The sequence below is a fragment of the Protobothrops mucrosquamatus genome, unplaced genomic scaffold, assembly GCF_001527695.2.
Source record: "Protobothrops mucrosquamatus isolate PMUCROS unplaced genomic scaffold, P.Mucros_1.0 scaffold_278, whole genome shotgun sequence".
Classification (NCBI taxonomy): Eukaryota; Metazoa; Chordata; class Lepidosauria; order Squamata; family Viperidae; genus Protobothrops; species Protobothrops mucrosquamatus.
Genome location: NW_015386354.1, coordinates 850275 through 859883, shown reverse-complemented (window position 1 = coordinate 859883; position 9609 = coordinate 850275). Strand labels below are relative to the sequence as shown.

General features: G+C 42.2%; 1 protein-coding gene across 1 annotated transcript in view; it reads left to right on the top strand.

Annotated features, from left to right (window-relative positions):
• Window positions 1–9609, top strand: part of TSC2 (TSC complex subunit 2) — a 55713-nt gene that overhangs the window by 39542 nt on the left and 6562 nt on the right. The window contains exons 32-34 of the mRNA XM_029287258.1: window positions 2286–2440; window positions 3824–4329; window positions 5279–5354. Coding sequence (XP_029143091.1) covers window positions 2286–2440; window positions 3824–4329; window positions 5279–5354 — 737 coding nt within the window. The remainder of the gene's footprint in view (window positions 1–2285; window positions 2441–3823; window positions 4330–5278; window positions 5355–9609) is intronic.

The window sequence follows — 9609 nt, the reverse complement described above, 5'->3', positions numbered from 1 at the left end:
AGTTTTATTAAATTTATACCCCGCCCTTCTCCCGGAGGACTCAGGGCGGCTTACAGCCAGCTTAAAAACAATAATACAATATAATACAAAATTTAAAAGTAATTAAAAATAGATATTCAATAGGCCGCTTATACTAAAAATTTTGTTAAAACCAATTTAAAATACCCCTAGGCCAGTCCTGCCCGCTGAAATAACCAGGGTTTTTGCTGTTTGGTTTGGCTTTTAAAGAGCGCCTTGGTATAGAACAGCGGTTCTCAACCTGTGGGTCGCGACCCCTTTGGGGGTCAAATGACCCTTTCACAGGGGTCGCCTAAGACCATCGGAAAACACATATTTCCGATGGTCTTAGGAACCGAGACACCGCTCCTCTATCCGTCTCTGCACGGCTTCGAGCTGGGGGCCGTTGCAGCACCGGATTCGTTTCCGTCGAGCATCTCCTAAGGGAGTCTGCGCTGCTTCGCGGCCCTTTCCGCGCAGGAAGCTGAACTAAGCTCTGCCGGCGCTGTCGCCCTCTTGGGTCTCTCTCTCTCCCTCTCTCTCTCTCTCTCCCTCTCCCCGCCTGGACGCTTCTCCAACCAGGCTGGGCAGCCTTCCTGCCCCCTCTCCCCAGCCAGCTGGAGCTGGGCAGGCCGGCAACCTTCGGAAGTGAGGCGAGGACAGGTGAGGCGCGCTGAGCCCTGGGCGCGGCGGGTGAGTGGGCGGCGTTGGTGCGCGCTTGGAGAGCCCTTATGGTTGGGGGTCACCACAACATGACGAACTGTATTAAAGGGTTGCGGCATTAGGAAGGTTGAGAACCACTGGTATAGAAGGAAGCATGACTGTGATTCATACCTAGGGTTTTTCTCCCTCCCTCCCTTCCAGCCATCCATCTTTTTCATCAATCGTTGGAAGTAGGAAGGGGAAGAAAGGTGGACCAGCCAGAGGTGGACTCTGGTCCCCGGGAGCTCAAAAGGCCCAGAGTTTAGAAAGACAAAACCTGCTGTTCCTTTGACCTTTTCTGACCACTTCAGTTTCCCTTCTATTTTCTGCAGTGTTCAGTTGTACTTCCTTGTGGTTGTGTTATGCAAGTGACTCTGCTCCAGTCTTAAGCTATAACGTTCACACTGTCACGGTTGGAAGCCAGGGGGCTCAAATATGAACTAAAAGTTGGGTCCTTGTTCAGTGTAAAAGCAGCCCCCGACGGTGCGCAGCGCAGGCCGTCCTGTCCATGAGATGCTCAGACCCCTGGGAAGCCTTTTTCAAACTTGCTGCTACTTTAAAATAATATCAGAAAATTAGGGCAAAACCTGCCTTATCCTTCCCATTACCTTGTCACCAGCCCCAGCTATACTTCATTATCAAGTATATGAAAATGTGATAGAAGTATATGATAAATAAACCATTTGCTAAAAAACAGGGATTCTAATTGGGCATTTGTGAAGTTGGCCAAAACTCCTGCTTGAACAGTTTAACTTAACAGATCAGCCCATTAGCAAAGGATGGGTGGTTGTAACACTAAATCTGAAATAACTATTCTGAAATACGCTACTCTGAATTTCAGCCAATGTCCTTAAGGCTAGTGGGTTTTTTCCTCTGTTGCTGATTCTATTAACTTATTTTATAGGTAGAAAAATATGTTTTAAAAACTACCTTAAAAAAGAAACTGTCTTTGGACCTGCCCAGCACCCCATAATCCAGCCAGGCCACAAAGCCACCCACCCACCCCCTGTCCTACAGGATTGATTCAAGGGTTCAGTATTGTTGGCACCTAGTGACATCTTAATAAGGTTTGTGTAGAAATCTTGGTTTCTGTTCACACCTCTGCATATTGCAAGAAAAGAGCAAAATACTCAAGAACTGAGCTTCTTGTCTGGCTCCCATTGGGCCCTGAAGGAAGCAGCTGAACGTGATCCTAGGCCAGCTCCCTTTCTGGGCCTCACCAATACTGGAAAAATAGTATTGCCTCTGGAATGGGACTGTTGTACGTATGTATCATAACAAGATTCCATATGTGATATACTTTGGGCAAAATTGTTGTTAAAAACATTGGACTATGCACTTGGTCTAATGCAGCTGTTCCTTTGTAGGAGGAACAGGCTGGGGAATTCTGGGAGTTGTAGTCCAGAGTTAAAAGTTGCCAAGGTTGAAAAAGACTAGGACGTTCTAATTTTTGTTTGAAAAAACAGCAGCCCGGTGAATTGGAAGTGAGGTACTTTGCAAAACACCAGAGTTGCAGGAAGAGAGGATCCTGTTCTCAGAAAACATTCCTCCACCTGTCATTTCTTGCTCTTTGTGTCTCTTGACAGAATCTGCAGTTGTATTGGAAGAAGGAAGCCCCCCAGATGCAGATCGGAAAGGAGTGGAATTCCACCCTGAATCTCAAGAGATTGAAGACTTTGAACCAATGTGTTTGGGGCAAGGCCTGGGTGAGGAGAGATTAGGCCGAGGAGCCTATTGTCGGGTAAGACAGCTCCTTCCTGCCCTGTTTGACCATCAGGCAGAGCTGCTCAAGGTGCTTCCTGATTGGAAGAGGTCTATTCAGATCTGGGATGTTCTTGAGAGGCAGAGCTTCAGGGGCTCCCAGGAATTTGCAAGTTCTGGTCAGATAACTGAATTGATTGCAGTATATGAATAGTAGTCATGGGGCAGGTAGAATTGCTCCTTGAAAGGAGATGTCACTATTGAACATAGAATAAAAGGGTCGGAAGGGATCTTGGAGGTCTTCTAGTCCAACCCCCTGCTTGAGCTGGAAACCATATTCCATCCTGGACCAATAGTTGTTCAATCTTTTCTTGAAAAGTTCCAGCGATGGAGTACCCTCAACTCCAGGAGGCAAGCTGTTCCACTGATTAATTATTGTCAGGAAATTTCAGGGGAAAAAATCACTGTAAACTCGGTAGAAAGGAAGAACAAAAGCCACTATAAATTCTTTTGAATTTTTTAAATCCAATTTTCATTAAAGAATTTTTCACAAGATAAAAAATGCACATTTTAAAAAAATAAATAAAGAAAAATAGTAAATAGACAAGAAAGAAAAGAAGGAAAGACAAATGATAAAGAAAAAAATGGGCTTCTACTCTTCTTGACAATGGTTATAAATGCATTTCTATTCTACGTTCTCTCGCTAGGATTACATGATAATTTCCTTCTTTCCATCGTCTGCCCTTTGTAATTGTCAATCCCATAAATCGCAAGTTTATTTTTCCCCACTTCTGCAAAAAGTACATAAGGGATTTCCAGTTACTAATAAATGTGGTTATTTTCCTTTCCTCAATGGAACAAGTCAATTTTGCCATTTTGGAAGACACTGTAGATCAGACATGCCAAATTGGCGACATCATATGACATCGCGCAACGTATTGGGACTGTTTTGCCATTGCCCGCAATGGGGTGGGCGCGGCTTCTGTGTGACACGTCCGGCCCATGGGCTGGCAGTTTGACATTCCTGCTGTAAATTGTTCAAGCCACAATTTGGAACGCAAATTTTGGGTGCCTGTTGGGAGGAACATCCTAATGATAAGAATATTTTGTCAGTGAAACTAATGGCCTAGAAAAATGGCCAGCTCCCTTTGGGTAGAGGCAGGTCAGCTGCTGGTTGCCCGAGTGGTTGAATGCGTGTGGCTGTAATGGATAAGGAGGCAATATCAGTGCTTCTGCCTGTACGTGGCACAAATAGAGCTGCACCTGCAACTGCCGTTTTTGAGAGCCTGGCCTTGTGTTAGAGAGCAGGGAAGTGGCCTTGTCGAGGTTGCCAGTGCTGGCCAAAAGGGTGGCTTCTCTGGGTGGAATGGTTCTGCAAAGTCCTCCCTAAGCAGGTGTCTGTTTCCCCCCCTCCCCTTGGCAGTCATTGTCGACTTCTAGTCAAGAGGAGAAGGCCCCCAAAGCAGAAGATCTGGCCGCTGTTGGCATTCCGATCGAAAGGGCCAGGAACCTGGAGGATAGCCGGGCCTTCGAAGCCCTCTCGTTCCAGCCTTCCCAGACCCTCAGCAAGTCCAGCTCCTCCCCAGAGCTTCAGACTCTTCAGGAAGTCCTCAAGGATCCGGGCAGTGAAGAGTTGGCCCAGAAACTCAGCAGCGAAGGCAAATCCAAGTCTCAGTCTGGGCACCTGGAGGAAGAGGCCGCCGGGGGCTGGCTGGCAAAGGGGGGAGATGACCAGGGCCCTGGAGAGATGAGGCTGGCTGTAGGGGGCCCTGCTTCTTCTCCCCACTCCCCAACTGGCCACCGCCCCCGGGGATACACCATCTCTGACTCGGCCCCCTCCAGGCGGGGCAAAAGGATTGAGAGAGACCCCTTTAAGGGAAGAGCCGCAGCTGCCTCCAACGCAGGGAAAGTTCCAGGCATCAACCCAAGGTGAGGATATTGATGGTAGAAATGGTCTTTTCCCCCTATTGAGCATTCATCAGAACTGGTCCCTTCTCCCAGAATCTAGGGCAACATTTAGAGAACTACATGAGATAGTAGTGTGAATGAGCAGCAGCTCCTGAAATGGGTAGAAACATCTTGGAAAAGCCTTGGGTTCAGTGCGTGGGTGGGCGGACGGATCAATCTAAACCAAAATCTAAGGTTCAGTTTGCTTCGGTTCAGTCACACCCCACATGCACTTGTAGATAATGTAAACATCTTTCCTCAGTAGAGTTTAGTAAGTCATGGATGCTGAAGAACTGAAGAAACAATAACTGTGTTCTTACCTGCACAATTAGCTCAGAATTGGGATTCCCAAATAAAATGCCTGCAGAACACAAAGCCGCCTCCTCATTTAGCATTGGTAAGGATGGCCAGCACTTCCTGGAGAAAGTCCTGAGAGCATCTGCAGGAGCTGAATGCCACCTCAATCTCCTTTGCCCAGGCCTGGTCCCCCGCAGGACACAGGCCCTTCCTGGGAGCATTCAGCTGCTTCTGCCTTGAAATAGGGCCGAGAGCTCAGTGGGGGCTTGTAACCTGATCCGGCCATAATAACAGTGCGTCAAGACTAAATGCCAGGAAGAATATCTGAAAAATTGCTCTCATCTCCAGTTTTATGAACAACCAGGTTTTTTTTCTCCTTCTCTCAGGAGACAGGCTCGTGTGATTTACAGTCTGAAAATTGTGTGAGGGATTGTGTCTGGACATTTTGGATAGTCGCCATCTCATTGTTCTTTTTCATGGTCTTTGCAATGTTTTGAGCAGACAACCAGAAATGTTTCCTTTTTCACATAGAAGCGTTCATTGCAGATTATTGTGTCTTCCATAAGTGAACAGTGATATGAAGGCCTTAATTCTGATGCAGCTAAACAGGTTTTCTTCCCCCCCCCCCCTTCAGCTTTGTGTTCCTGCAGTTGTATCATTCTCCTTTCTTTGGTGATGAATCCAACAAGCCTCTTTTACTGCCAAATGAGGTAAGCTTGAGCATGTTGTGTTTGACTCATTGATTGATTTTGTACCATTAAATTATTGCTGACTCTTAGTGACCACGTAGATAAGATTTATCTATGATGATCTATAATAACAACAACAATAACAATAATAATAATAGAGTTGGAAGGGATCTTGGAGATCTTCTAGTAGTTCAACCCCCTGCTCAGGCAGGAAACCCTATACCATTTCAAACAAATGGTTGTCCAGTCTCAAAAAACTTCCAGTGGGTAGAAATCGGGGGTGGGGAACGGAGCCTCGTTCCCCTGTGCCTGTGTTGCCGCGACATCATCGAAAGTCGCCCTATAGAGGCGACTGGCCAAAGGGCGAAGCTTTGTAGATCACGGGCCAGTAGTAGCTGGCCCGCTTGATCCAAAGAAGCCCTTGGGACTGGCAGGAAGAAAGGCTGACCGCACCCATGCTGCCAGCCAGAAGCTGCTGATCGTTGGAGACAATGAACACAAGCGGAAAGCAAAACAGCTGATCTGAGTGAGACTACTTTCCTTACCTCTGTACAAGTGAAAATACTGGTTCTGGAAAAAGCTCCCAAAAGCAAGAAATCCCCAAGCTATAGGGAGGGGGGAATTTTTCTTTTACTCCTCCCTCCTAAACTATAGGCGGCGGTTTAAGCTTCAGGGGAAATTAAAAGTGACTTATAACATTGTGAAGATAATTGAGGGACAGAAGAAGGATATTTTGGGAAGCTTTTACATTTATAATTTTTTTTCTATTTTTTTGTTTGGAAACCATTGGATTATAACTTTGTAAACTTTTTAAAGTTTGGCTGGAATGGACATCTAATGACATCTAGTGGCAAAACTAAGAACTACATTTAGCTTTGTTTCTTTAACCTTATTAAGCTATTCTGACTGGAGCCTCAGAACTTGGCTAGAAGCCCAGACACAGCTTACAGTTTAAACTCTTTAATGTCCTTGGAATCTATAGTCCTGGAGATTGTGGCTGGAAAAGAGTGGCTGGGTTTTATTTTTACAATTAAAAATAAAAGTAGTTTTTAAGTCATCTGACTTCTCTGGATTACAAATACAGCTTGACCTGGAGTTTTTACAAGCTGTTTTGAGACAGAGTGAATAACAAGAAACTTCTACTAGCAGAACACTTTGGATTATAATTTGAACAGTATACTTTTTCCTTTTTTCTCTTTTGTTCTTTTTTCCCCATTATTACTATTTACCTCTCCTATTTGTTAGGAGCCTATTGGATTACAAATTTTGATTTACTTGGTGGATTACAAAGTATGACTAAAAGATAAAGATGAGCGTCCCAAATCTATCTAAAGCTGGAAAAAATTAACTTCTGCTTCCTCCTCTTCTTCTGCAAGTCCAGTTTATCAGAGATCAATTGATACAATGCTCCAACAAGAAAAGGCTAACAACTTCCAGAAGGAAACACAAGCGACACTACAAGCAATCCAAGAGGCAGTTGCTACTTACATGGCAGTTACAACGAGAAATCATGAGGAGATGAAAAGTGATCTTGAAAAATGAATAAAAAAATTAATAACATGGACTCTCAATTTGAAAATTTTAAACACATGATCACAAAAAATCAACAAAGAATTCAAAAAAATAGAAGATAAATCAACTGAGGTTGACCAGAAATTAGAAAAGTTAAAAGATGAAAACCAGAAATTGATGCAAATAAATGGAGAATTAGAGGACTCGATAGCCGTCATGGAAATGGAAAAGGCTTCTTACTTCTTAAGATTTCAAAATATAATGGAAGACAAGGAACAGGACCTTCTAGACCTGATAACGGAATTATTGGCAGACGCATTAGAAATTGGGAAACAGGAAATGGAAGGAGAATTGGATCAGATCTATCAAATCAATTCAAACTACGCTACAAGAAATAAAGTTCCTAGAGAAGTACACGTTAGATTTCTTAAAAGATCCATAAGAGACGAGATTTTGAGAAGAGTAAGAGATGAACCTTTGAAATACAAAGAAAAAGAAATTGTAGTTCTCAAACATTCTTAGAAGAAAAAGAGAATCCCCAAGAGAATACCAATTTTTAACTAGAAAATTAATTGAAAAAGGAGTGAATTTCAGATGGCTGATCCCTGAAGGGATTTTAATTTATTGGGACACAAAAAGATATAGATTGGACACGCCACTGAAAGCAATGGATTTCTATGATAACCACAAAGCGTTTATGAAAGGAGGTGATTTTGAATCTGGTACAACGAGAAAAACAAAGAAACAGGAAGAGACAACTATAGAAGGAGCAGCTAAACCAAGAGAGGAAGAAGAAATTAAAAATACATATACAGAAGAAGGGGCAAGACCAAGAGAACAGAGAAAGATAGGATCGATTAGAAGATTAAGACCTAGATATAATTGAAAGAGATGGAGAAGGAAAATGGGATCCTGTCAATGAATATAAACAGACTGAATTCCCCCACAAAAAGGAATTTTTTTTTTACACAACTACAAAAATTAAAAATAGATATAATTTGCCTCCAAGAAACACATATTAAGAGATAACACCATACATGGTTAGAACAACCGAAAATTGGTAAATTCCATTTTGCATTACCACAAAAGAAAAGAAGAATAGTCCTATATATTAAAGAAACGATGAAGCCTAAACAAATTTATGCGGATGAATATTAATGGTGGAAATAATGATGGACCAAAAACAGATACTGATGGTAGCAATATATGTACCAAATGATAAACAAGAACAATTTTTTCAAAAACTATATAAAAATATTAGAATTGGACTATCGAAATTTTTGTATAATGGGAGACTTCAATAAAGATGAAACTTTGGACTATAAAAGCACTAAACAAGGGAAGAAAGGAAGAAATATATTACCTAAACCTTTTTTAAAAATGGCAGAAGAACTCTGTAGTCAAGACATGGAGAGAAAAAAATCCAAAAAACTGCAGTATACATTTTATTCAAATAGACATAAATCATGGTCTAGAATTAATATGATGTGGACGTCCTTGGAACTTAGCACAATAATACAAGAAATAGAGATAGAAACTAATATCTGGGTAGATCACAACCCAATAAAGATGACTTGGAGAGGAGCCAAGAAAAAATTAAGATGGTGCTTGAACAAATCTATATTGAAAGAAAAAGAATTTATACAATTAGCGACAAAGGAAATGGACTTCTTTTTAAAAATAAATAAGAAAGAAGAGACGTCGCTTTAAAATGTGTGGGACACAGCTAAAGCATATTTCAGAGAGTTGGCTATAACCTATACTGCTAAAAAGAATAAATAAATAAAACAACAACAGTTAAAGTTGACGGAAGAATTTAGAAAATTAGAATTGGAACTACAAATAGACCCACAAAAGAAAATACTTAAAAAGCTAAACTTAGTAGAGGTGGAAATAATGGCTCAATAGATTAAAAGGGCTAAACAGAACTTTTTTGAAAATGCCAATAAACCAGGGAGATGGTTAGCATATAGACTGAAAAAAGAAAAAGAGAAAATATAAGGAATGGCTGCTGGAATTGGGTATGTCTAGTTTAACGAAGAGAAGGACGAGGGGGGACATGATAGCAGTCTTCCAATATCTCAGGGGCTGCCACAAAGAAGAGGGAGTCAAGCTATTTTCCAAAGCGCCTGAAGGCAGGACAAGAAGCAACGGGTGGAAACTCATCAAGGAGAGAAGCAACCTAGAACTAAGGAGAAACTTCCTGACAGTTAGAACAGTTAACCAGTGGAACAACCTGCCTCCAGAAGCAGTGAACGCGCCAACACTGGAAGTTTTTAAGAAGAAACTGGACAGCCATTTGTCCGAAATGGTGTAGGGTTTCCTGCCTGAGCAGGGGGTTGGACTAGATGATCTCCAAGGTCCCTTCCAACTTTATCATTATTATTATTATTATAAAAAACTGATAAACAAGTTGCAAGACCCAAAAGGTGAATTACAGTTTCAAAATGACACAATTAAAAAAATTATTAAAGACTTTTATGAGATACTTTACAACGCAGAGGAAACGTCAAAACAAAAAATACAGCAGTACCTAAAAAAAGCAGACTTAACAAAAATTCCAGAGAATATTCAAAACATATTAAATGGGAAAATATCAATGATGGAGATAGCAGAGGCCATAAAAAGGCAAAAACATGATAAGACCCCAGGCCCAGATGGATTACCTGCGGGGCTCTACAAATCATTACAAGATATACAAGATAATCGCCCGGCCGCCCTCTTCAGGGTGACCCGCTCTCTCCTCCAACTGAGGGGAGGGGGG